General features: G+C 41.5%; 1 protein-coding gene across 1 annotated transcript; it reads right to left on the bottom strand.

Annotated features, from left to right (window-relative positions):
- Positions 1 to 8,431: 8,431 nt before the first annotated feature.
- LOC149224954 (uncharacterized) lies at positions 8,432 to 26,994 on the bottom strand. The gene is made up of 4 exons (XM_089388317.1): positions 26,795 to 26,994; positions 26,299 to 26,608; positions 8,744 to 10,196; positions 8,432 to 8,436 (listed from the first exon to the last, which is right to left on the bottom strand). Exons 1-4 carry the CDS (start codon positions 26,992 to 26,994, stop codon positions 8,432 to 8,434), a joined length of 1,968 nt encoding a protein of 655 aa, XP_089244443.1.
- Between the last annotated feature and the right edge of the window lie 760 nt (positions 26,995 to 27,754).

The raw sequence follows: 27,754 nt of genomic DNA on the forward strand, positions 1-27,754 counted from the left end.
ATGGTGCCAAGCCTTGATGGCTTCAGTTTTGACTTGTTTGTAAAGTAGACGCTCCATCAACAATGTTAGTGAATTCTTCAAAGAGATATCTTTTGAAAGTCATGTGATAAGTTACTCCTAAATCAAGAAACCAAGCATATTTCCATGAAGCAAGTGAAGCATTGAATAAGTCTTCAGTTACTCCAATGTTGCAATGTGCCACAACCTAATGAGCGGACTCAGGTGCTTTTATTTTCCCTTTAACATGTATTTTACCTTTTTCTTCATTTATTTCCTGCTCAATTATGTCATAAGGAAACTTACATGTGGAAGCATCATGTCTATTTCCATTACACTATATGCAATGATGATCAAACCTTTCTCCTTGGAAATGTCTACCCCCCTGCCTCTAAAATTCTTCCTCCTCTTCCTCTTCGGCCACCTCTTCCTCTGGAAGAATCCTATGTATGATTCTTCTCTTTCTATTCAAGGAACACAACTTCTTTAAAATACTGAAGAGTTTTTTTCTTCCCAAAAGCCTTCTCTCTTTCAACAATGGAATCAATAGAAATATCCTTAAGTTTTCCACTTGCTTGTAATGACTCAAGATAATGTGAATAAGTGGGATATAGTGCCTTGACATAAGTAGTTATAGGAACATATATTTCAACACCAATGGATTTTATGTCATGGATAATGGATCTTATTTCTGATGCTAAGGCAAGAGGGCCATCATTTTTCAACTCAATATTGAACAACTTGATCATCAAATGAACAACTTCAAGCTCTGAGTATGATTCATATAATTCCTTCAACTTCTTTAAGGCTTCAAAGACATTTGAAAATGGTAAAATATGGCGACTCACCTCTTCATTTACTGATGCTGCAATCAAGGCATAGACATTTATGTTCTTGTCTTCCCAAATGGCAAGTTCCTTGTCTGAAGTGGGTTTTTCAAGTGCATTGTCTCATTCTCCTTCACAAGATCCTTTCCACAACTCATTAGAAATCAAGGTGTGTTTTATCTTACTAGACCACTCATGATAGTTCTCTTTGACGGTGAGAACTACTCCCACTATGGAGATGAGTGAATTAATTCCTACAAAACTTATAGGTTGGCCTCTAATAAACTAAATCCTTATACCAATAATTTTGATAAAAAAATCTCTTCAAAAAATTACCAAAACTCAACCCTGCATATGTATATAACCTTCAACCATACCTCATTTACTAACCATTATATAATTTAATGGTTACCCAAACTAAAACTCATATGGGAATATGTGTGTCATATATCATAATAATCCACATAAATTATCATAATACACCCATCACAACACTTTAAAAAAAGGAACTCAACATATTCCATACCATAAGAACTCAATACACTTCATATCCCATAATCACATGCCATCCATACGCACCATATATCTTCATATTCCTTGATTCCATGTACCATAATCGCTTCATATAATATTCAACGTACATAATTCATATGGGTATTCAAGATATTGTGCACACTTCACATTATTCAATACACATATCTGGAATATGGTACATAACAAGTTCCAATTCATAGTTGTCATACCAGTGAAGAAGTTCACGATGTTCAACAATGATGCTAGAACAATATTTAATATAGCAAAAACAACACCAATTGAATGTATAGCAAGAATGGTCTTCAATGCACAGTAGAAACAACCTGACCCACAATCTTCAATGCATACTAGGAGTGACCAATTCAAAGGCATCGAGCACAGTTCCAACAATCAACACAACACGGTCTTCAACTCATGTTCCAGCCTTCAATGCTCCATTTCAACCTCTCCACACATCGCACATGACATCAAAAACTGAGAAGCATGAAAACATGTTTAAGCATCAAATAATTTTGACTAATGTTCAACCAAACACAACACTAGGAGTTTAATTAAACATACAAGAATGAGACAATGCGCACATGGATTTGATATTCACAAGGAATCTAAAACTAAATTTGAGAGGATAGAGGGAAGATAATAGTTTTAATGGAATGAAGTAGGAGTTGAAAGGGAAAAAAACTAATTTTGGGAGCTGGCTCTGATACCATGTCAGGCCAGGAGTAAATCCACAAATGAAATTATCTTTTGCATTAAGAGAGAACATGAATATATACAAGGAGAGGGAGACTATTGGGATTCATCTCCCAATGTCTCTTCGTTTTCCAATCTCTTTTATTTTTATATTTACATATATTTTCCTAATCCCAAAGATTAGGGCTCAACAATTATGCTTTCAAAAACCATAATGCAAGGCTGCTACACCTCATATTCCCACATTTGTGTATACATGGAACTAGTAAAGCCACTCCCATCTAGTATTGAAATCAACTATCATGACAACATCTAGAAATAAGCCCTATATTATGAAAAAATCCCTTATTTCTATAGGAAATGCCATGATTATGTCATCTCTTTAGAGAATGTCTATCTAATGTGATTGAACAACCTATGTAAGCAATGGAAGAAACATAACAGGAAGGGTATTTTATAATTACAAATAGGAGAAAGATCGCTAGAAAAGGGACATGGGACTCATTGACTGGGGAATATAGAGAAGGTAATAGATATACTATCCTTTAAAAAATGGAGGAAGACCAAGTAGAAGGGGTTGAAAAATACCAAGTACAAATGGTAACCTATATCTAGAAAATGAAAAAATTGCTTGTTTTGAAAACAATTCAAAAAATAATGGAGCATGAAAAATATTATTGAAGACATGGAAATGGGCGAGGAGAAGAAAAACCACTTATAAGCATAGGAGCTCAAGGAAATGGACTTACAAGATCTAGATTTACAAACGATAGCACTAAAATGGAAAATTAAAGATGTAATAGATATTCTTGAAGTGGAAGTGCAAAGCATTACAAAAATCCATGTAATGTCTAAGGAAATGTTACTCCAATAAGCGCAAGGTAATATTTATCCTCCTCCTCCTCCTTTTCCTTTCGGGATCAAAATTAATGCAAACAAAGATCAAACCAAGCCTGCAGAGGAAGATAAGATAAAAGGAAGACAAGTAATAAACAACTCGTATAGGAAATGGGAGAGTATCTAATCAATACAAGCAGGATAATGTTAATGACGAAGACCTACCAACCCTCCCCTCGTAGTTATCAATGAAATTGACCTATTGAAATATAAGGGACCTTGATGGGAAAAAAAAAGGTCTCCTAAAAAATAAGATCATGTAATAAGCTTTGAACATTTTGATGATACATGAAGCTAAATGTTTCATGCAATCAATGAAAAATATCTCCTAAGAAGTATGGAAAAATAATCAATATCTTGTAAATCATTCTCAAGTTACCTCAGGAGACATAGCCATTCTATGGAATCCAACTATAGCCTTTCTCTAGAATCCAACTACAATTTCACTTATTGACTTATTCACTTCTCCTAGAAATATCACAACTAGATTTCATCTAATAGGGTCCATGAGTGCTAGCTTCTTTACTAATATTTTTGGGCATAATTATGCTTTAGACAAGAAGTTTCTCTTTCAAAATCATCATAATATTTCCAACATCATTGGAGGAGACTTCAATATGATAAAATATCTTTAGGATGAGAAAGGGTGTAGAATAAGATTGGATGAACATGCTTCTCTCTTTGCTAAATTTCTAAACCAATCTAATCTGATAGACATTGAAATAAACAATGGCATCTCTAATTGGAATACCAAGAGAGATCATCTTCATGAATTTCTTCTAGATTGGATTTATTCCTTCTCTTTGAATCTCTTTTCTTGACTATAATTAATTTTGAAGCCTCTATTATTCCTTGTAATGTGTTATACCATTGACCAACCAAACTTTTACTAAATTGGAAAGGAAGTCTAAAACAAAGACCCTTCATATTTGAATATGTTTTATTAAGGCACCGTTCTTTCCTAAGCAACATGGAGGCTTGGTGGAAACAATCATAAATCATTAGTGGTAATATTATGTACCACTTTCAGAACAGACTAAGATATCTCAAAATTAAGATAAAGGAGTGGAATATTAAATAAATTAGCAACATTCATGGGGAAAAGAAGAGATTGGAAAAAGAGATGGAATCATTGCAAAAAAATATCATTGAGGGGGAAAGGACGAAAGAATTGAACCACCAAGAAGCTATTATTTAACTCTAAGTGGAAGAGAAAGTTAAGTAGGAGGAAATTTTATGGAGGAAAAAATCAAGAATCCAATGGCTTAAAGAAGGTGAAAGGAACACCATTTTTTTTCACAAATCCACGATATCCTAATAGAACCATTCAGAGATTAAAGTCTTGTCATCCAGAAAATGACAAATCATATTCCAAAGCTAGTCACTCTAGAGAAAAATACAATTATATCAAGGGAGATATCCATGACAAAGGTAGAGGAAGAAGTGATGGGAATGCTCAGGAATAAATCACCAAGGCCAAATGGTTTCACCACTAATTTTTTTCCAACATTGCTGAAAAGTCATAGGAGAAGACTTTTAGCGACTAGTGGAAGATTCTAGGGCTTCCTCATCCATCCTCTCAGCCTTGGATGCTACCTTTATCTCTCTCATCCCCAAAGGTGCTTACTATGATTATCATCCTTATTTTTCCCGATATTTCACTCTGTAATGTAGTCTATAAAATCATTTCTAAAGTGATTGCTAACAAACTCAAACCTCTCCTTCCTACTCTCATCTCTCTTAAACATACTAGCTATGTTGAACGTAGCAAAATTCTGCACAACATTCTTTTGGATCATGAATAGATTTATTCACTTAAATACTTGAAAACCCATGGAATGTTTTTTTTTTTTTTTTTTTTAGACAAAGTTCGGGTGCTATATATTGATCTGAAAAAAAGAGAAGGTTGTTCGCCATACATATAGAGCTTCATGAGCATTCTGGATCCAAGGAATTACAAAAGAGTTCTTTTCCTTGATCCTTGTTTTAGTATTTCTGCCTCTGAGGCTTCTTAAACTACTGTAGATCCGGACAAACTGCAGACACCAAAATTTACAACTACATAACATAATTAATCTATCTCTATGTGACTGATCTTCCTTGCAGTAGACGCTTCTGGATTAGGATCAGGTTCATTCTGTTTAGCGCTGGAAGAGGATGGAGTATCTTTGAAATGCTTGTCCATCATGAATTTGAGGATAGTGAGCGATTCTTCAGCATGGCTACATCTATTGGCCAGATTGTTAAATTGCTCATGTAAGGAGCTGACCCTGTGAAGGAATAGGTTTATCTCAGCCCGGTATTTCTCATTAAGGATTCGGTATTGGTCTTCCAGCCTTGCCTCCAGACTTCGCACTTGATCCTCCATGGCCCGCTGCTGAGCTCGCAGTTCCTCAAATTCAGCCTGAAGATCTCTGCAATGAAAGCAGTCTTCCGGGCGATCCATTAACGCTGAATGGTTTTTGACTACTCTATTTTCTTCTTTAACATAGGGGCTCGGATCTCTCTGCTTGCTGCAAACTGCTTCCACAGCGCGCGCAAAGTTGCTGTGCTTTTGTTGGCTCCCACGAACTATATGAAGACTGGCGGAAGCGGGATTGCTCGTCTGCCCACGAACTATATGAAGACTGACGGAAACGAAATTGCTCGTCTGCTCGTGAACACAGTCGTTCTCAATTTGTTGGAGGTTCATGTAGTTTAATCTATATATAGAAACTATCTTCAAGCTTGAGGAGCGGGAAAGGGTCCAATTACATCTCCCAATGCTCCAGATCATGGTCAAAGACTTAACCTGAATTGCACATGTGGTCTGCCTGCGAGGACAATTTTCACCTGCGCTTCTCTTGGTTCCTATACTCTGAGTAGATCTCCCAATCTTGCTTCTGAACAAAATCTTGTCTACCATACCTGTTTTGCCAACTGAGTTGATTGTTTGCCGGCTGTCATAGATTCTAGTATCCACGGTACACCTGCTGCTGACTAGATGTGGAATGATCATGGTAACAGTTGTAAGGAGGATTTATTGTTACAGCTCAGAATTCCTTTGGGGCGCTTGCATGCTCTGTTGGCGCACTTATCAGCCTCCTTATTCAGTCCACGAAGGATGTGGTAAAAGGTGATTTCTTCCATGGAGGCTCGAAGAATCTGGTTCCTGTAGTTTATCTGCTGCAAAAGGATGTTCGGCGTGCTCAGCCTCTGCGCCATGAGTCTAATGATAATTGCTGAGTCCCCGAAAACTATAACCTTCCTTATTCCTAACTTAATCAGCTGAGTGAGGCCCTGGAACAATGCTAGCCCTTCTGCCCTGTTGTTGGACATTTCCCCCAGTCCCCATTCGAACCGAAGTATGATTTCGCCGTTAGCATTGCATATAAGTCCCCCTGCACCGGCTTGACCCGGATTTAGTTTAGAAGCGCCGTCAAAGAATAAGTAAAACTTATTACAGTTGCTCAACCAGCTTGCGAATTCCGCTTCCTTTAACCTCAGCTTCCAGGCCCTGTTTATTTCTTTCCTTTGAGTCTTTCCTTGGCTTAATTCCTGAGCACTAGTTATGTTCTCTTGGACATAACTGATCAGGTTCCTTTCTTCAATACTGTAATTAGTGATCTCTATCTTACCTTTGGTGTGGACTGTGATTGTCTCCACCGCTAAGTTCTGTGCCTTGAGACACATTGCTCTGATGTTAAAGCCTTTCTCCTGGAACACCCGTCTATTTCGAGCCAACCAGATTCTCCATAGGAGAGTTAGGGGAATGGCATTCCATATCCTTTGCGTCAATTTACTATCTTTTCCTTTCCATGGGCAATTTTTCTTCCATTTATGAATTGTGTCTGCAATGGTTGCCTGAGGCTCCCATGGAGCACCCCCGATTGAGGCCGACTTTCTCCAGCATTCATCTGCAACCGGGCAATCTATGAACAAGTGTTGAATGGTTTCCTCTGACCTGCAGCAATTCGGGCATCTAGATGGTCCCATTATACCTCTTTTCTTTAGATTCTCTGCTGTTAATATTTTCCCCTTCAGGAGCAGCCAGATGAAGAATTTGACTTTGGGGGGTGCTTCTGCTCTCCAAACAAGTTTCCATTGGTTCCAGATATCCTGTGGAAAGGTGCTATCACATAGATGTTGGTGCCCTGCTTTAGCTGTATATTGAGTTCCTGTTGGGTCCCAACGATAGCCATCTTGCTTGCCTTTTTGAATCGGAGCTTTACTATGGAGGAGGTTCTTTAAGGCAGCAAGACTGGTTTCTAGCTCCCTGGGGTAATCCGGAAATTTCCAACCTACCCATGCTTGGGAATGGTTGTCCCAATGTGATATTTGAGCTAAGTACCGTATTCCTTTTCCATTTAGCCAGTTTATGGCAGGGGTAGCCTCCATTTTTGAGCCAATAGGTTGCTGTCCAAGAATTCTGTCTGTAGAGAAATTGATGCTACTGCCCCCTCCTAGGACTTTTGAGATGTTTGGAGACATGAAGGGTATGACTCTCTTGCAGAGTTGCCAAATTTTTGTGCTATCTCTGTTGGGAATATTGGTTTCCAGAAGCTGTTGCCTCGAGCTGTTCAAGTATTTTTCCTCTAGAACTCTCTTCCACCAAGCTGCAGGTCCTGTGATCATTCTCCATATTATTTTAGCTCCAAGAGCTAAGTTCAGCAATTTTGGAGATCTTATTCCTAACCCTCCCTTTTCCTGAGACTGGATGACATTCTTCCAGCTGACAAGGTTGAATTTTCTTTTTTCCGTTTTCCCTCCTTGCCAAAGGAAATGTCTGAGAGCTCTTTCCATTTTAAGATGGAAAACAGCAGGAGCTTGGCATAATGAAAAACGATAAATGGGAAGAGAGGCCAAACCTGATTTGAGAAGAACAAGCCGTCCTGCTAGGTTCAACCACATGGTGCCCCATTGTTGGATTTTTCTCTTTATTTTGTCAAGAATTTCATTCCATGTGTCAGCTTTCAGCGGTCCCATACTTACTGGCATCCCTAGGTAGGTGAAATGGCTCCAGGCAAGCTTGTAGGAGACTTCTAATATATTTGCAATGTTATGGATGGTGCGAGTTGAAGTGTTCCAACCATATATGCAACTTTTTTGCTCGTTGATATTCCCCCCTGAGTATTCCATGAACTGATCTAATATCTTTTTAAATCGCCTTGCTATCGTGCTGGACGCTCCTCCGATCAGAAGGGTATCGTCCGCGAATTGGGAGTGGTTGATGTTCTTTGTTCCTTGCTCAAATTTGATGCCTGTGATTAGCCCTATTCTCCTATTGAAGTCCAAGATTTGGCTAAGGGACTCGGCCATGAGAATAAACAAGTAGGGAGACAAGGGGCAGCCTTGTCTAAGACCTCTAGAGGATTGGAAGGCAGCACACGGTCTCCCATTGATCAGAGGAGAGATCCAGGGTTCCGAAATACAGGCTTTAATCATTGTGATGAAGGAGGAGTCAAAACCCATTTTGTGAAGGACAACAAAAAGAAAGGAATGCCTTACCCTGTCAAAGGCATTGGCAAGGTCCAACTTTAGAACAAATCCTTTCTCCTTTCTGCTTATGCTTGAGTGGATAGCCTCTTGCACAAGGAGAATAGAGTCAGAGATGTGCCTATTGGAAAGGAAACCTCCTTGGTTTTCTGAGATCAGAGATTGAAGATGGGGCTTGAGCCTAGATGACAAAATTTTTGTGATTATTTTGTATGCTGAGTTACATAGAGATATTGGCCGAAATATAGAAAAGGTGGAGGGTCTATTCTCTTTCGGGATTAGGGCTAGATAGGTAGAGTTGGTGAATCCCCCCATTTTGCCTTTCTTTAAGACCCAGCGTATCATCTTGATGAGGTCCTTTTTGATCAGCTGCCAATGCTCTCTGTAGAAGCTAATTGGAAACCCGTCAGGTCCTGGAGCTTTATCTGGATGAAGACTCCAAATCGCTTTCTGGATTTCTTCTTCTTCTACTTCTTTCTTGAGGTTGCTGTTCATTTCTTGGGTAACTCCTTTGGGTAGATGTTGTAATAAACTTGAGTAGTCTTCCTCTCCTTTATCCTCAGTCAGAAGGTTCTTGAAATGAGCGGTGGCTGCTTCCTTTATGGCTTCCTGAGTATTGTAGCTGTACCCTTCACTGTCCTTAATTGTGCTCACTGTGTTTCTAGCCTTTCGAACCGTAGCTTGCTTATGAAAGAAAGAAGTATTTTTGTCTCCCTCCTGGAGCCAGAGCTGTCTTGACTTCAATCTCCATTTGGTTTCTTCGTCGTTTGTGGTTTGTCTCAGCTGAGAGTATAATTTTATTTCACTCTCTTTGGCTTGCTGAGACAGCCCAAAGGCTTCAATATTTCGCTGCACTTCCTCCAGCTCTTGCTTTATTTTCTTTTTGCTCAGCTCAGGCTCTTGGTAGTTGTTCTTTGCCCAAGTTTTTAGAGCCTGTCTTACTCTTTTTAATTTAGTTTCCCAGATATAGGTTGGGGAGCCTTCCACATGTTGTATCCAAGCCTGCCGCACCACGTCATTTGCTGCAGAGATACGATTCCATATGGAACAGAATTTGAAGGGGAGAGGTCCTAGCCGACATTGACTATTCAAAGTGAGCGTTATTGGATAATGATCAGAGGCGGAGACATTAAGGATATTTGACTGGCCTGTAGTGAAAGTGGACAGATACGTTACACTTATGAGGAACCTGTCAAGGCGCTCCATAATATTGCCAACTCCTATTCTTCTGTTGCTCCAGGTATATCTTCTGTTCTTGGGCCTGATATCTACAAGGTCTTGCTCCTCCATTATACTCTCAAGACGATTTCTGAAAGGATCCGGGTTGAAATGTCCCCCTCTTTTCTCGTTTGCATGCAAAACTAAATTTAAATCCCCTGCAATAATGAGATTGTTGTCCCGCTCCTCTTCTATACTAGCCTCCAAAGTGTTCCAACATACCTCTTTCTCTCTATACTGATTCGGAGCATATACATTATAGATTACGACCGCTGCTCCACCTGTCTTACTTTCTAGATTAACACGGATCCAATTCTGGTGTATTCTGGTGGAGTTACAATTCCATTTATTACTATCCCACATTGTTAAAATACCTCCTGAGGCTCCTCTTGCTTCACTTGCGCATCCACTGTAACGCTTTTGCTGGTTGATGACTCTATTAATTTCTGATTGGTCTTGCTTTGTTTCTTGGATGAGAACGATTTCGGGTTTTTCGCTTTGGATTAAATCCTTGAGGGCTGCTATCTTGGAGGGGTGCCCTAATCCCCTGCTGTTCTAGGATAGTATATTCATCATGATTTACTGGTTACATGGAGAGGTGCTTGTCAGGCGGAAAGAGTCGATAGTGCGGACACAACCAACCTCCCTAGGAGCCTAAGACTATCTAGTGACAAACAAGACAAATAAGAGCAATCCTTCTCTAAACATGCATTTACTATATAAGAAATCAAGTGTTTAGATCCTACCTGTAGTCCAACGCTATTGTAGCAGTCCAGCCTCGCTGATCCGGATGAGCTCCTCCTTCACTTCGAAACCTGCATTCACTAACAATCAAACGATTAAATAGCACTTGATAATCTCATAAAATAAAACATATTTAACACATAGACCAAGGAGTACATGAAACAACTCATAAATAACAAGTTATTGAGAAGAATGGACTCATTTGCATTAATAGGAAACAAAAGGAACAATTACAACCTGAGCCTTGGTGTTGTGCAAGTCCCTCCCAGGGTCCATCAAGAATTCTCCTTTACTTTGACAAAGCTCACCCACTTCCAAATAGAACAAGCAAAGATGGCAATCTCTCCTCACAAGCTTCTAAATGGGAGTCCTAATTCCAGCAGCATCTACCCTTAGAAATGTTTAGCTTCCAACCTCTCCTCCTTCTGGCCCAATGCCTGTATTTATAGTGCTCAAGAGGAAGTTAATCAGGTCCACCATCAATGGGATAATCCCCTCTTTGGATGGGATAGCTCCCTTATTGATGGGATAAGTTCCTCTTTGGTAGGGGTACATGAACCATCTGGAGGCGCTCAATACACGTCGAACAACCTTCTAGAATGCTCTAGAAATGACCACAAGTAACTTTTTAAAGATGAAACTTGCGCATTTTGACCTTTACAGGGGTACGCACCTGCCCCTTTACATACAGAGCGTAAAAGTACGCAGCTTTTGTGAATATTAGGTGCGTATCCGCAGGTAAGGTTGAGAGAACCTGCGTACCCAGAGATAAATACATTTATAAAGACTTTCTCTCTTTTTGGAGTTTGACATGGAGAGTAGAGGCATAAGACTTGCCCAGGAGGATAGCATGACTGTTGATAGAGCCATACTAACTGTAAATAGTCATGGTGACATTTTTTAGTGTAACAGATTGCCCCCTAAAGTGCGAAGCCTGTAGTAGATTAGGGTTTTGTTTTATCTAGGAAGGGTGAAGCGCTTTATCATTTCAAGGATTATCTTGTGGAGAGCTTGGTCAGAACCTGCAATTTTCAACACAAAATACATGTATAAGATTATATCATCACTGAGGTAGGCATTCCCATACTCAGATCAAAACTTTAACTAACAGACTAACTACTCTGATACAGGAATGATCTTGCAGTACATCATAATTATAGACTTTTGTAGACACAGTATGGGCGCAGCCATCTCTTTATGATTAGTCTACTTAGATAATGAATACAAAACTCCTTGCAGCCTGGATGGTGGAAACTAGATCCAGGGTCTTCATTTCTGCTTCCCGAATTGGTACGATTCTAGCCATGCGATTAAATGGGTTGATGTCGAACATGGTAGAAACCACTTGATTACCAGTTGATGATGTAAACTGTTAACAAGTGTGAGAGAGACCACCAGTAATGTCAATGGTTCTCAAAGTACCCAGTACAATCCATGAGATGTGAATGAATGAGTTGATGTCGAACATTCCACGGAATCCTTCGATCGAAAGTCAATGATGTAAACTGACGTCAAAGGCGAGAAACCTGCCATTGATGCATGCAGACTTCAAGGTACTGACGATTTCTAAGTCATCTCTCTAGATAATGTGCTGATGTCGATAGAAAGCGACCCGTTGCAGGCAAGCCCACAACACGAAATCATTGTCCAAGTTGAAGAAATGTTGCTGTAAGGACTGACTCAGGGATGGTCAAATGGATGACAAGTATTTTGCAGATGAAAGTTTTGCTTTGCAGACCTCTTGAACACATAACGACACAACAGATGGCTTGGTGATAAACGACTCAAAGTTAATCCCCGGAACCCGGCTGAAGACTTTCAATGTGGTTTGACCAACTGTGAAGTAAAGGATTTCCCAACCCAGGTGAATGAAAAGTGTCGTGTCCAAGAGTGGTAATAAAGTTTCTTCTGAGACAAAAGATAACAAACGGGCTCATTCTTCTCTCTTTTCCCCCACCATTTCTGGCAAGTACCTCTTTATTTTTAACAAGCTTGAGGAGGATAACATATGCTTGATTATAAGCTCATCCTTCGGATGAGTCCAACCTAGTTTTGATTCGAACCCTAGGAAGGAGTGGTTCATTCCTGTTTGTAATTGAACAGGTCCTTTACTGTGAAATTTTAACGAGCCCAGTATAGGAGAAACTCGGCGTTTTTCAATTTTAGAGAGTCTGAAAAACTTAAGAAGACTCGAGGTTGAACTTTTTCGTAAATTTGTGTCCCCCAAGCCCGAAAAAGTATAAAATAATACTTGGGAGAACTGCTTGATCTTGCGACCAAGGAGTACTTTCATGATTAGTGTCTCTGACCTGAAAAGTAAAAAGCGATCAAGGACACGTCGTTTTATTTCCGTATCGAGTTTGAAACGACAAAAACCCGGCAATCTTTTCCTGATTTTACGGTCAGAAAAGAGCTATAAGGGGACCGTCTTTTAATTCCATTTTAACGAGTGTAAAAGAAACGCTCGGCGATCTTTTCATATTTTAGGAGTCAGAAAAGAGCTTAAAAGATGACTCTGACGTGAAAAATGATAATTTACCCTAAAGTCCCTTTGTCCTGCACAAAAACAACACATTACTCATACCTGTTTAAGATGGGAAAAAATTCATTGAAAATGTCCTTTCATGGTGAAAAATAAACAAATCTAGCATTTATTTACCCAAAAAAACTATAAAAAGACTTCTTACCATGTCATTTTTACCATTTTACTGTTGAGGTTGAGAAAAGGGCTTTTGACAAGAAACTTCCCGTGGAGATTGCAGAGAATCCGACCGTCAGAATCGAACGCCGTTTCACCAGGTATTCTACAACACCCCTCTCTTGTTTTCCATCCGTTTAGAATTCAGTTTTAAGCTTTTATTTGATTTTTTGGGGGCATTGGGGTTTCAAAAATGCGCCCTTCGGGGTACGCAGGTCATGCACTGCTGACCTGCGTAGCCCGATATTTTCCCAATGGGAAAATTACGGGGTGTACGCACCCGGCCTTAAGGGAACCTGCGTCCGGGCGCTCTGTCCCTAAAGGCCGGGGTGCGTACCCCGCAAAACACAAATTGAAACCCTCGGCCCTCCAAAATAGACCAAAATTTTTAAAATTTATGGATCCTAACTGATGTTTTATGATGTGCAGGGAGAAAACCATGCTTGATTGGCGTGAAAGAGAGCACGAGGATGTTGATTTGGCCGCGATAGGTCATCAACCTTCCATTGATGCATTAAAAGCATGCAGACTGTACAAATACTGGGCCATACCTGGCATGAGGGGCCAAGTACCTTTTCTTGAGTGGCTGGTTGAAAGGTGGAACATTCAAGAGCAATGTTTCTATATCGGAGAGCACTAGCTCGAGATAGAGCCCTCCGACATATATTTTCTCACTGGCTTGCCTAACAGGGGCGAGCAACTTTCTCTATTCGGGACTAGGCCGGGTGGCCAATCCCTTGCTAGTCTCCGGCTAGAGTGGTGCAACAACCAGAACCAGGAGAAGGGGATAGAAATCAAGTACATATCCCGACCTGAACTTATGGTGATAGCCTTTACTGTTACCAGAATTTGCGGCGCAGCCGCTTTGCACCAAGCCACCGGGTCCCAAATGCGGATGGCTATAGACTGTTTCCATGGCACCATTTTCAACTGGTGTGATGCTGTGTTGGCTAATTTGAAGGGCCAACTAACCAGGGCAAAGAGAGGACAACTGAAGACCTTTGGATATGGGCCTATAGTTGTAAGCTTTGCCCTAGAGAGAGTTCCAATGCTGGTTCCCCAGCATCTTACAGTTCCAGTCGGGGTGCCTCGGGAGCCTAAGTTGACGAGATGGGTTGCGGTAATGGCCCGGCATCCTGATGAGGGCGCGGCAGTTGTTCGATTTCCTGATGGTTACTTTCACTGGCTAGAAAGCCAGGTCTTTGCTATTCAGGACTTTCCTTATGCCGGAATGGATTTTCGGAATGATCCGGACATGGTTCTTCCACAGGGAGAATAGTGGGACGACAGAGGTATTTCATTTTCCACGAGTTTTTAAATTATGTATTTTTTTTGTTTTTATATATCGCCTCAAACTGACAACACAAATTTTTCAAAATGCAGATGTAGGTCCATGGCGTCCAGCCAACCTTCGAGCTTTTGAGAGGAGAGTACCAGCTGTACCAGCACCATCCCCACAGGATGCGGCCGCAGAGACCTTAGCCGAGCTGGAACAGGATCTAGAGCGTCTGACGGTGGATATACCAGAGACCACCATAGATGACATTCCCATTCGACTTCAACGCTATGTGGTCGCAGTCCCAGGACCTTTTAGGAGGTTCTTGTGTAGGGTAGCGCGGGCAGTGGTCTCGTATAGAGAGCATCACCAGTGATTGGCTAGTCACTTTTGTAGACACATATGACATTTTTGGTTTTTTGTACTTATCATTTTGCCGATCATAAGGTGTTTTTCAACCTATGATCGAAGACGATGTATATTTTTTGACACACTCCTATCTATATATATATCATTATTACCGACTTATTTTGTTTAACATATGTGATGAAATGTTTTTAAATTTACTTGTATGATTATTGCAAATGTCTGTCCAACATTCGAGAAGCAATTGCATCTACTAATATATTTAAAGACCTTGGAATATGCTGATATTCAATGTAATCAAATTCATGTTCCAAGAGACGCACTCTCAAAAACAACCTTAATAACACAGGATTTCTAATGGCATATACTCTATTAAGCTGTAATACAACGAGTTCAGAATCTAACCTCACTATCAAACGTCGAATTCCAAATGAAATGGATTCAGACAATAATTCAACCACTGCACTGTATTCTGCAATGTTGTTCGTCGTTTGACCGAGGCTCACCCCATGCATAGAAACTAACTCGTCAGAGGGCGAATAGATAACCCAAGCTGCGGAAGAGATATTTCGTGTACTACGACAAGCACCATCAGCAAATCCAATGTATGTTTGGAGAGGCGTCGACATCTGCAATATCAAGAGTAAAACCAAGATAAGCCAGAATAACGACGAAAAACACACTTTCTAAGCTAAGCACACTAACTAAACTAACAAACATACTAGCTAGAAAGAAAGCCTAACCTAACTTAACATTCTCCATACCCATCATTTAAGCATAATACCTCTTAAGGTAAAGTCCATTTCTGGGTTTACCTAAAGAGTCCCCATCAAAATCTACCAGCTCATAGGCCCCTTTTGCTAGCTTTCGCTTTACAATGTAGGGTCCATGCCACATAGGAACGAATTTTCCAGCACCTAGCTTATTGTTAGCTTGATCATATAATAGCACTAGGTCTCCCTCCGAAAAACTTCGAGGGGTCACATTTCTATCATACTGAGCTTTCATTCGCTTCGCGTGAGTCTCGATTGCCAATGCAGCGTCACGTCGAGTCTCATCTAACTGAGCTAAGTATAATAAACGTTTCTCCTCTTCGGAAGTAGCTGGGAGTAATTCGACAGCCATTTGAAGTGATTGGATTTCGCATTCAATGGGTAACACAGCTTCCAAGCCATAAACTAGCTGGAAAGGAGTGAACCCTGTTGAAGTTTTCACTGAGGTTCGGTATGCCCATAGCGCTGAAAATAACATGTTGTGCCAATTCGACCGATGAATACCAATGGTTCGTCGGATCATGATAACCAGAATTTTGTTGATAGACTCAACCAAACCGTTGGCTTGCGGATAATAAGGAGTAGAGCTATCGTGGCGCAAACCAAGCTGGCTTGTAAGCTCAGTCATCATGATGTTTCGAAAATGGCTCCCATGGTCAGTGATGATTGCTTGTGGGACACCAAACCTAGTTATAATATGATTGAATACGAAAACTGCAGCTGTTTTGCCGCTTGCGTCGAATGTAGGCATTGCCTCGGCCCATTTAGTAAAATAATCAACCGCAAGGATGATATACGCATGCCCCCCGGTCGAGTGAGGGTTACAAGTAATAAAATCGATACCCCATTTGGCGAAAGGACCAACGGCAATTATAGGATGGAGAGGAGTAGGTGGTGCGCGCATCTTGCGATCAAACACTTGACAGTTGTGGCACTTCCAGACCGCAATGATACAATCTTTAAACATGGACGGCCAGAAATAGCTAGCGCGCAACACCTTCTGAGTTGTGGCATACCCAGACATATGACCACCACATGCTCCAGAGTGACAATCATTCAAAACCCTCTCAGCCTCTTCGTGAGTTAAACAACGTCGAAAAACTAAGTCTGCCCCCCAGCGATAAAGTGTATCTCCAATAATCTTGTATTGCTGGGATTGAAACCGAATTTTTCGACGTTCCGACTTTGAAGCTTCAGGCCGAAAGGTTTGGGTTTGGAGATAGATGATTATATCCCCGTACCATGGATCTAAAGTACTGATAAGAAACAAAGATTCGTCCGCAATGGACTCCTCTGCCACAGTTTCTGTGTCAGCGTGCGGGAAATCACACATCAATTCCGCAAAAACTAAGGATTTCTTAGACTTGGACTTCTCAAACTCCAAGTCGAACTCTTGCAGGATAACGATCCATTTAGAGTACTTGCCCCCTAGCAGTTGTTTTGTCAAAATATAAATCATAGGGTTGCAATCCGAAATAACTGTAGTTTTACGGAGAAGAATGTAGTGACGAAAACGCTGGACAGCTTGAACGGCTGCCAGGGCCAACTTCTCCACATGCGAATATTTTAGCTCAGTGGGGTTTAATGTCCTACTAAGATAATATATCACATGTTCCGCTCCGAATTCATCTTCTTGAACTAACACCATTCCAATGGTGGAATGTGAAGCTGTGAGTTATAGGAAGTAGTCCTGGTTGTAGTTGGGAGGATGCAACAACGGTGCATGGGTCAACGCGTGCTTAAGTGCATCAAAAGATTGTTGGGAAATCTCGTCCCAAAAGAATTGAGCGTTCTATTTCAACAACCGTGTAAAACCTTTAGTGACCTCGGCGTAATTTGGAATGAATTGGCGTAAAAAGTTCGCTTTACCTTGCAAACTTTGGAGTTGGCGCAAACTCGAAGGAGGAGGAAATTTGATGATAGCTTCGACTTTCGAGGGATCGACGCGAATGCCGGCTTTTGAAACAACAAATCCCAGCAATCGACCCGTCTCTATACAGAACACACACTTGTGGGGATTCAACCGAATTCGATAATGCCGACACCTCATAAAGATTGCTCGTAAGTGGACAAGGTGATCAGCTCGATGTAAAGAATGAGCAGGCAAATCATCGAGGTACGGTTGCACAATGTGCTTGATGTCATGAAATGCGTAAGACATTTCCCGTTGAAAAGTGGCCCCGGCATTCTTAAGTCCAAAAGGTAATTTGCAATAAGAAAATGTCCCCCATGGACAAATGAATGCCGTTTTTGGTTGGTCGGCAGGTAGAATATTGATTTGATTATAGCCCGAAAAACCATCCATGAAGGAAAACATTTCACTTCCGGCACAATCATCAATAATTTGATCGATATAAGGCGTAGGATAGTTGTCTTTTGGACAAGCTCGATTTATATCCCTATAGTCGATACAGATTCTTATTGTTCCTTGTTTCTTGTTGACGGGAACAATATTCGATACCCAATCCGTTAACGGGATTGGATAAATGAAACCTGCTTTTAACAACTTCTTGACTTCTGCTTTAATCGCAGCCACTTTCCGAGGGTGAATCTAACGCAACCGTTGCCAGACGGGTTTAGCATCCGGGTAGGTCTTTATTTCATGAACAACAATGGTAGGGTCGATTCCTGGCATTTCCTCATAAGACCAGGCAAACACATCGCGAAATTCTTGGAATAGGGCCTTGTAAGTTTGAATTTCTTCTTCTGTACATGAGGCACCTATATGAATGTTTTCTTCAATTCCGGGCTTCACTGAAATATCAATGGGAATAGTGCGAGAAATATTCCCTAAATTCAACTCTGAATCAGAATGTTTCGTTGGATTCTGAGCGTCTTTGACATATTCAGTGGTAAAGATAGATGAAAAATCATTTTCAAAAGCATCATCCTTAGGTAAAAACGAAGATCTGTGATGGAGATCTTCCCATGGTAGATCGTCTACACTTAGGATTTTGCGAAGTTGCTCGTCAGATGACACGACTTCGGGAAATGTTATCCGTTCTAAGGTTGATGTGAAAAGTGATTCTTCACTGACGACATTCATTTGGTCGATTTGGGTTGAACGCGAGTCGGTAAAAGACATGACGGCTTCATAAACAATTTCATATGGACTCAAAGGCATAACATCACCGAATGAGTCTATCTCAGATTCAGATGGGACAATCCAAGGATCATCATAAATAATGTTGTCTGATGTAATCATATGAATTGATGCAAATGAAGGGTCTGCGTTGATTGGAGGGAAAGGAAAAGTTCCCAGTAAACCGGAATCTTTAACTAAACCTACGCCAACGTCCCTATAAGGGATTGTCGTCTTACCGACATGCTGGATACTCTCTGAAGAGGCTGGGTCGGATGAAAAGTATGTCAGCTGATCAATTGTCACGATCTTACCGTTATGTGGAAACTTTATTACTCTGAAGACCGATGAAACGACCGCTGTCATAGCATATGACCAACTTCGACCCAAAAGAAGGTTGTAGTCTAGAGGGGCATCAACCACTTCCACATCCAGACTAACAGTTTTACCTTCTACCCCTATAGGCAATTCCTGTAGAATACTAAACGGACGGAACCCACGGCCATCAAAGGCCTTAAGGATGGTCGGGGATTGGTTCAACGAAGGAGAACCAAGCGATCTCCAACATTGAATCGACATAATACACGTAGAAGCTCCCTCATCAATCACAGTCCGATGAATAGGCCTGTTTTTTACTATCATTGGAATTTGGAAAGCCATTTGATGAGGTAGACGCGGTGTACTATTTTCTAGATCGAAGATTATCAGATTCGGGTCCTGAACATCAACAGCTCCGATAGCCGACAAAAGTAATTTTCATTGTGCTGGGCATGATTGCAGCACTTCTAAAGCCGACATTGCTGAGGGTGAAACAGCTAAGTCCTCAACAATGTTGTAATTCTGGGCTGCTCTTGCATGTGGATTGAAAGCAGACCTTCGAAGTACACCCTTGGCGGGCGGTTTGATTACTAAGTCCGGGTTAGGTTTCTCGATCTATAGTGGATCGGAACCAGGAGCTGAGGTTGATGGATTAGAATGAGAAGATTCTGCTTCCTTACCATCAACAGGATTCTTACTACCATAATCTTGCGATCGAGTCGCAATCCTCACATCAGACATCATCAAAATGGGTTCTTCACTGGCACTCGAGGAAGAACCTATCATCTTACTCTCCTGCTTTGGAAATGGATCTTTTAACACAGCAGGAGTGGGAGAACCTTTGACTATTTTCACAACCTCGGCCCGATGAGGGCAATCTCTTGTAAACTGATCCTCTTCACAAATAAGACAAGGATATCGAGGTTTGCGATTTTCGTCATTGGTTTCCGACTTTTCCGTTTTCTCCTTCGGAGCCTTGTCTGCTTTAGCCTTCTTCTTTCCTTTCTTCTTTCCACCGTTTTTTGATTTGGCCGTAGATGATTCTACAGCGTGAATATCGGCGGAAAGTTCAGGAGAAGACTCTCCTGTCGGGGAATCGGGCAAAGTGATTATAGGAGTAGTAGAAGCCTTGGAAGATTTCTTTTTGCTCTTTGTATTCACGATGCCAATCATACCATCAGCGGCATGAGATCCCGAAGGAGCAGCAGCGATTTGATTTGATTTTGGAAGATCTGGAATTTTCTCGTGTAACGTACCCGACTGAGTATAAACTAAGTCTAGGTACTGCGCCTGAGCAATGACTTGCTCCTCAGTAACTACCCCGGCCTTAGCTACATCTTCAGTAATCTTCGGTAATAATGATTTAACAAACCATTCAGCTAAGATTTGGTCCGGAATAAAAACTTTCACTAGCCTTCTTCGACATCTCCACTCATGAATGTGATCAGAAATATATGTGGACATTGATTGTTTTAGTGAAGTTAATAACTCCGTGCCGTTATCGTATCTGACCGGCAACTGAAAGTGAGTTAAGAACGAGGTAGCTAACTGGCTAAAATTGTAAAAAGAGGCCCGTGGTAACTCAATGTACCACTTGGCCGCGAGACCAATGAGTGTACGCTGGAAAAGATGTAAGCGGATCGAATCATCCGAGATAGAATTTGAAGCACACTAGAGGTGGTAAGTCATCACATGATTGGACGGATCCTCTCCAGACTTACCTTCGAACTTGGGTATATCACTGGGCAACTTATTTGGCATTGGCGGCCAGAACTGAAGATATTGAATTGGATCATTCGTTAGGCGCGTCAAGTCTGGTAAATCCAAAGTTGCGATAAACGGCAATTGTCGGTTCGGATCCCTAAAACTCTGAGTCATGACACCAGCCCCAGGAGGAGGATATCCAGGATAACTTGGAATAGGCGTTGCATTCGGGATATTGTATCCTCTTGGAAAACTAGGATTAACCGGACCGTACTGGGGTTGCTGAGGTTGTTGATAAGTGTACCCAGGATACGGTTGATACTGGTAAATCGGCTGTTGGACAGCTTGCCCATGTTGGTACTGTCCCTGGTATGGTTGTTGAACAAATTGAGGTTGAGTAGTGACAACCGTACTTATACCAGGCTGACCTACAGGCATCTGAACCGTAGTTTGAATCGTAGATCTAGACAAGGGCACAGATGTCTGAGGAGTGGTTGCAGAGACAGTAGAAACCAGAGCTGTCGATACGCCAGAAGTAAGTGCGGCAGATGGTGCGGTAGTTGCAGCAGCCGTTTGAGATGGAGTACTAGGTGCAATTGGCGGCTGAGTAACTACCGAAGCTACAGAAGTTTGAATATTTGACTGGACAGGTTGCGGTTGCTGGGGTGGACCAGAAACTACGGGTTGTCCAGTTTGAGGAACCAACTGTATACTTGGCTGCAACACCTGTTGACCTTGTGATGGATCCCACACTAGCATTCTGGGGTATTGACCCGTAACAGGTTGAGGATACTGAGATCCATAACTGGATTGAGGATAGGATTGATAATTGAAAGGTGCAGTTCCCATACCTTGAACATATGACTGCCCTTGAGGTGGTTGATAACCTTGACTCGAGTATTGACCTTGAGGTTGATAACCTTGAGGTAAATACGGATACTGGGGTTGACCTTGACCTTGAGGTTGATACCCTTGAGGTTGATACCCTTGGGGTTGATACCCTTGGGGTTGATATTGATACTGAGGTTGACCCTGGGGTACATATTGAGGCTGGGGTTGACCTTGAGGCATGTATTGCACCATAGGTACATACTGACCTTGAGGTTGCCCCCCAGACACAATTTGTGTACCTTGAGGTTGCCCCCCAGGCGTTAACTGAGGCTGCCCCCCAGGCGGTAATTGGCCACCTTGAGGTTGGGAAACGGGAACTGAACCTGACATCATGTAAATGTCTCCTACACCCAATGGTATATTACCATTGTTTCCAGCTGATAACCCATGATCAATGGGTTGAGGAGATGCCCCCGCAAAGGTACCAGAAAGTGATTGATACCCGGTGGGAACAGAAGGACCGCCGTGTAAGAAAGATTCAGGAGTTTGAGTAAACACGGACGACTGACCAGACATATTTACAGGAGTATAAATACCTCCAGGTGGAAAAGGAGTACGAGGTGTAGAAAAACCTATCCCTGAGTTGTCTAAATAATTGGTTAACGAAAGGTACCAAGTAGTACTTCTAGGGGGACTGTAAAATATGGATTCACGCTCCCTTAGATCAATAGTAATTTGATCTTCAAGGTTAGAGACACCTATTTCTTCTTCTGGAGCAAGTTCTTCAATAGCAATCAAACCAGTAGGAAGATTTTCGGTGATAACTCGTTCTATTCTTGGTGAATCTGGAACACTAGAAGTCGGAGTAACAGGTTCAGATATTTCAGGTTCTTCGCCTGTATCACTAGTAGATGAAAAACTACCAGCAAGCTCAGAAACTGTAACAGCTTCAGGATTATAACCTGTCTCTAAACTTTGGTAATCTGGATGGACTACCAAGGAAGATTCTCCTTCTTCAGGTGAACCTACTCTACTGCCACTAGGAGGAGTTACAAGGACCTTCAAACCTTCTAGATTACTGGGGTCGTCTCGAGGAGGTTCACCCCGAAGTCTACGGGATCTCCTCAACAATTCGGCCACATAAACAACTTCAGGAGACTGGCCCCGAAGTCTACGGGACTGTCTCGGTAATTCCGCCACAGCTAAAAAATTTTAACTACTACACACGAAAACAAAGTAAAATCTCAAATCAAACCACCTAAAGTCTCTAAAGAACCAAACAAATTTGAATCACACGCCTAAAGAATCTAGGGCGTCAAACCAAGCACAAACAGTAGCCTTCCAGACCAAAAACGCTAGTTGGAGATGAAACCCAACATCGCCGGATTCAGTACAGAAGTGGCGGGTGGAACAGTTACCCCGGCAACCTGCTTAATGAATAGACCGGCACAAGTTCCTCCACTTTAACCGTCTCGAGTGAAGTGAACCCCCCGGAAAATCCAAGTGAGTCTAGCCGACGTCTGCTCCAGGTACAGTGGGATCTTCCCTCCACCGTCACCTCAGTAGAATCCTAAAGATAATGGTCACTAAGGTTACCAATCGCAACAAATGCACCTGGGGGAACAGTCTACACTCCGACAGCACGCAAGGGCAGAGTATCAAGCTCAATCCCCTTGCCGGTTCCTTGACAATAATCCAAGGTTTACCGACAAGTGACCCCTGGTTCCTCGACAATGGTTAATCCGAGGTTTACCGTTTGTAATACGTGCGTGTCTGGCGTCGTTCCCAACGAGGGAGGATTGATCCCCTCACTGGTTCGGACACGAGCTCGTGCTTCTCCTTTAAGAGGAGCTTTCCCAGAGTACAAATGAGACAATTGGATTTATTCTATCACAAGATAAGCTACTTGTTTGGTTTTGTTGTCTTGGAGAGTTAATTACTCTCCTACTCCAAGACACTAGCCTGATCTAAATTGGTGTTTCAGAGCCCTAGTAAATAAAAGTTACTACGTTGATTTTACTTTAAGCGTTAATTTTATGGTTTTTTCTTAAAGACAAAAGGTAGCGGAAATGAAACCAATGGTGTGTAGACTCGACTCAAACCACTAAAAAGATGCACCTAAGATGATTTACGCTACTTTTCTCTTTCAATGAAATTCCTAACTAAGAGAGTTGAGAAATGCACATTTTATAGAAAACAACTTTCTTAGTAAAGACAATCAAAGAAACAATTCTCTTTATCTTTCCAAGCATACAAACATGACCACTCCTTATGTGCACGAAAAACTCTTTTTCTTTCAAAACGCCTCAAAGCTACTTGAAACAAAACTTTTCAAAGGAGATGTTTTTGTATTTTCTCTTATTTAATAAAGCATATAAATCTATTTTAACGAAAATCAATCTCAAAAGTTATAAAATCTATGAAAACTTGACTCACAAGCAAATCAAAAAGAAATTTACTCTAAGCCAACCTAACGAGGCAAAAGCCTACAAAGATGATTCTAGGTTGTTTTACTTGACCACAATCAAGCCAAGGACCAGCTAATGCAGAATCAAAAGACCAGTCAAAACAAAACTCAAATCTTTTTGTTCTTTTTGTAAAATGGAGTTCAATACTCAATCAACAAGCACTTCGAAATTTGCCAAAGAGACCACTCAAAGGTAAGTTGCTCTCACAGGTAGACTTTGTGACAGGTCCGACTTCTAAGAAGGCTGACAAAACCAGAGAGATCTAAGGCTTGACAACTTCTACCGCCAAAGTCACTACAAGACCTACTCAAAAATCAAACCCTAGGGCTTAAACTTCTATGAAATCCACTAAAACACTCAATGCTATCGAAACAAGTTTAGGTGAAGATCTTTGACAAGAGACTAATGGATCTGGGCAGTAAAACCTAAGAAAAAGCAAAATCTAAGAGGAAAAATGTAAAAAATGGAATTTTCTTAATTTTTAGCAGGGTACGCAGGCAACCCGTTAAGACAGGTGCGGGCCCGCTCTGTGCACACAGAAACAGTGCGTACAAGTACGCACTGTGCAATACTCAAAGGGTGCGTACTACTGAAAAAGCCAAGAAAAACTAAATTCAGTCTAACCCTAAGCTAACCCACCCAAATACAAAGTCACAAAGCCAAAAATCAGAAAATAAATGACTTTTCTCAGATCAAAGTTGCATATAAAGGAAAAAACTTTCACATCAATGGATTCCCCAGTGGAGTCGCCATTTTGTCAGGCGGAAAGAGTCGATAGTGCGGACACAACCAACCTCCCTAGGAGCCTAAGACTCTCTAGTGACAAACAAGACAAATAAGAGCAATCCTTCTCTAAACATGCATTTACTATATAAGAAATCAAGTGTTTAGATCCTACCTGTAGTCCAACGCTATTGTAGCAGTCCAGCCTCGCTGATCCGGATGAGCTCCTCCTTCACTTCGAAACCTGCATTCACTAACAATCAAACGATTAAATAGCACTTGATAATCTCATAAAATAAAACATATTTAACACATAGACCAAGGAGTACATGAAACAACTCATAAATAACAAGTTATTGAGAAGAATGGACTCATTTGCATTAATAGGAAACAAAAGGAACAATTACAACCTGAACCTTGGTGTTGTGCAAGTCCCTCCCAGGGTCCATCAAGAATTCTCCTTTACTTTGACAAAGCTCACCCACTTCCAAATAGAACAAGCAAAGATGGCAATCTCTCCTCACAAGCTTCTAAATGGTAGTCCTAATTCCAGCAGCATCTACCCTTAGAAATGTTTAGCTTCCAACCTCTCCTCCTTCTGGCCCAATGCCTGTATTTATAGTGCTCAAGAGGAAGTTAATCAGGTCCACCATCAATGGGATAATCCCCTCGTTGGATGGGATAGCTCCCTTATTGATGGGATAAGTTCCTCTTTGGTAGGGGTACATGAACCATCTGGAGGCGCTCAATACACGTCGAACAACCTTCTAGAATGCTCTAGAAATGACCACAAGTAACTTTTTAAAGATGAAACTTGCGCATTTTGACCTTTACAGGGGTACACACCTGCCCCTTTACATACAGAGCGTACAAGTACGCAGCTTTTGTGAATATTAGGTGTGTATCCGCAGGTAAGGTTGAGAGAACCTGCGTACCCAGAGATAAATACATTTATAAAGACTTTCTCTCTTTTTGGAGTTTGACATGGAGAGCAGAGGCATAAGACTTGCCCAGGAGGATAGCATGACTGTTGATAGAGCCATACTAACTGTAAATAGTCATGGTGACATTTTTTAGTGTAACAGTGCTCGCCTCTCTTTGCCCTTGTTGTTGTTTTCTTTATCCGAATGCCCAAGAATAAAGGATTCTATTGGAGTCTGAGAGCCCATTGCTATGTCTTTCTGGGTACTTTCTTCTCTCTGTTGTTTAGCCGATTTTCTGCCAGGCCCGTGTTTCTTTGGAGCTTCGCTGGGCGCCCCATGATCCTTTGAAGAACTTCTGGTAATCCTGGTGGAGGGGGAGTCAGGGGGGGGGGGGGGGAATGAGTGGAGGAGAGGGATGGAGAGGAGGGTCAGAGGAGGGGAAATCAGGCACTGATTCTTCCTCAGAAAGGGAAGCGAAGGGATTAGAGGATGGAGGGATGGAAGGATCGGAAGTCCGAGGAGGAGAGGAAGGATGATGAAGGGGGGGCTGCTGGGAGGAGGAAGAGGGATGATGCTGGGACTGAAGGGGAGGGTGCTGATGGGAAGGACCAGGGGCTTCAGAGTCCGAAGGCTTGAGGGGAAGGGATGATTTTTTTCTTTTAACAGTTTCCCATTGTCCATCTTGCTCTTCTGATTCAACATTAACTATTTTGGGACATCTATTTGCAAAGTGACCATATTCGTGACATACCTTGCATTTGAAGGGTATTTGCTCGTAATCCAGCTGCTGGATATGGCACCAATCATCTACTTTCAGTTTGATTGCTTCCGGTAGTCCACGGCCCAGATCAACCTCCACGCAAATCCGCGCACAGGCCTGCATGTTGTCTTTGGGTTCACTGCGGTCTATGTATTTTCCAACCGCGTTCCCTATTGCTTTCACAGAGTCGTCCCCCCAGCAGTGAAGTGGGAGATGAGGAAGTCTAACCCAGACTGGAACAGCATTTGGAATATCAAGTTCAGGGTCGAAATCCGGGGTCCATTTGTTGAGATAGAGGCCCCTGGAATCCATAAAGTAAGGTCCGTTTCTGAATATAAGATCTTTATCTTCTTTGGTTTCAAAGTGAAAGGTAAAATATCCTCTACCACAGAATCTGATGGATATTTTGCCCTGGATCTTGTCCGACCAATTTCTTTCGACCCATCTTTGCACTGTTTTGGGAGATGGCCATAGTCCTGTGAATTGCCCGATTAACCCTTTCTCTGCTAGGGAAATGGCTGCCATGCGTGGAATGGTCGGAGGCAGAAGAACTTCCTGTAAAACATCCAGCTTCTTCACAAATTTTGTTGCAGTTGGTCTAGGTCTTGACGGAGGGAGAGATTTCACCAAGTTTGAGAAGGCTCGCTGCAGCTCCGGATCCCCACTGGGCGGATCCGGAGGATCCATGGTTCAGATCGCTCAGACGCAGGCAGGCTCAGGCGAAGGTGCGGGATTCAGGCGCGCGCGCAACAGTTCGGGTTAGGTGGAATCTCTATGGAATGTTGATCAAACTAGATATGTGAAATTATTTTAGCCAACTTATGTAGCAATTCATATTTCATATGCTTAAATCCATTTGTTTCGAGGAAACTTGGATTCACTGGGTCATGGATCTTGTTAAAAAATATTTCTTATCCATTCTTTTAATTCCCCTTCGGCCCCATTTTTCTCTTCTAGAGGTATAAGACAAGGATACCCTATTTCTCCTAATGGAAGAGGGATTGGGATATGCCTTAAAAGATGTTTCCTTAGAATGTACTTTGCCCAAGGTCTTTCTATTGGAATTCCTAAATCTCCCTCTACTCATTAACAATTTGTTGATGTCACTCTCCTTATGGGTTGTCCTACTATTAGAGAAGTTATTTCCTTTAAGAATATCCATAATAAGTTCTCTGATGCTTCTGGTACCTCTATTAATTTAGCAAAATCACAAATTTTCTTTTTCAATACTCCTTGTGCCATTCAATTTCATATTGCTAGAGTATGATGAATTCAAAGGAGTTCCCTTCCATCCAAATATATTGTTGCCCCTTTGGTGAAAATACCTATCCAACAAAATGTATGGGAATATTTTATCTTAAAGTTTGAAAATTAATTTTCTTTTTGGATATTTAGATTACTCAACCTTGCAAGTAGATTCATTCTTCCAAAATATGTCTTGCAATAT

The sequence above is a fragment of the Pinus tabuliformis genome, chromosome Q (genome assembly GCF_031772625.1).
Source record: "Pinus tabuliformis cultivar Carrire ecotype Pingquan chromosome Q, CPIR1, whole genome shotgun sequence".
In the NCBI taxonomy this organism is placed as follows: Eukaryota; Viridiplantae; Streptophyta; class Pinopsida; order Pinales; family Pinaceae; genus Pinus; species Pinus tabuliformis.

Bases quoted from the DNA above. Each gene is read 5' to 3' on its own strand.
- LOC149224954 (XM_089388317.1), bottom strand. From the start codon at position 26,994: ATGGATCCTCCGGATCCGCCCAGTGGGGATCCGGAGCTGCAGCGAGCC. The intron at 26,609-26,794 runs GCAATTCACAGG...TATGGATTCCAG, and splicing joins GCAGAGAAAGGGTTAATCGG to GGGCCTCTATCTCAACAAAT. The intron at 10,197-26,298 runs GTATGTCACGAA...ATACTATCCTAG, and splicing joins AAATACCCTTCAAATGCAAG to AACAGCAGGGGATTAGGGCA.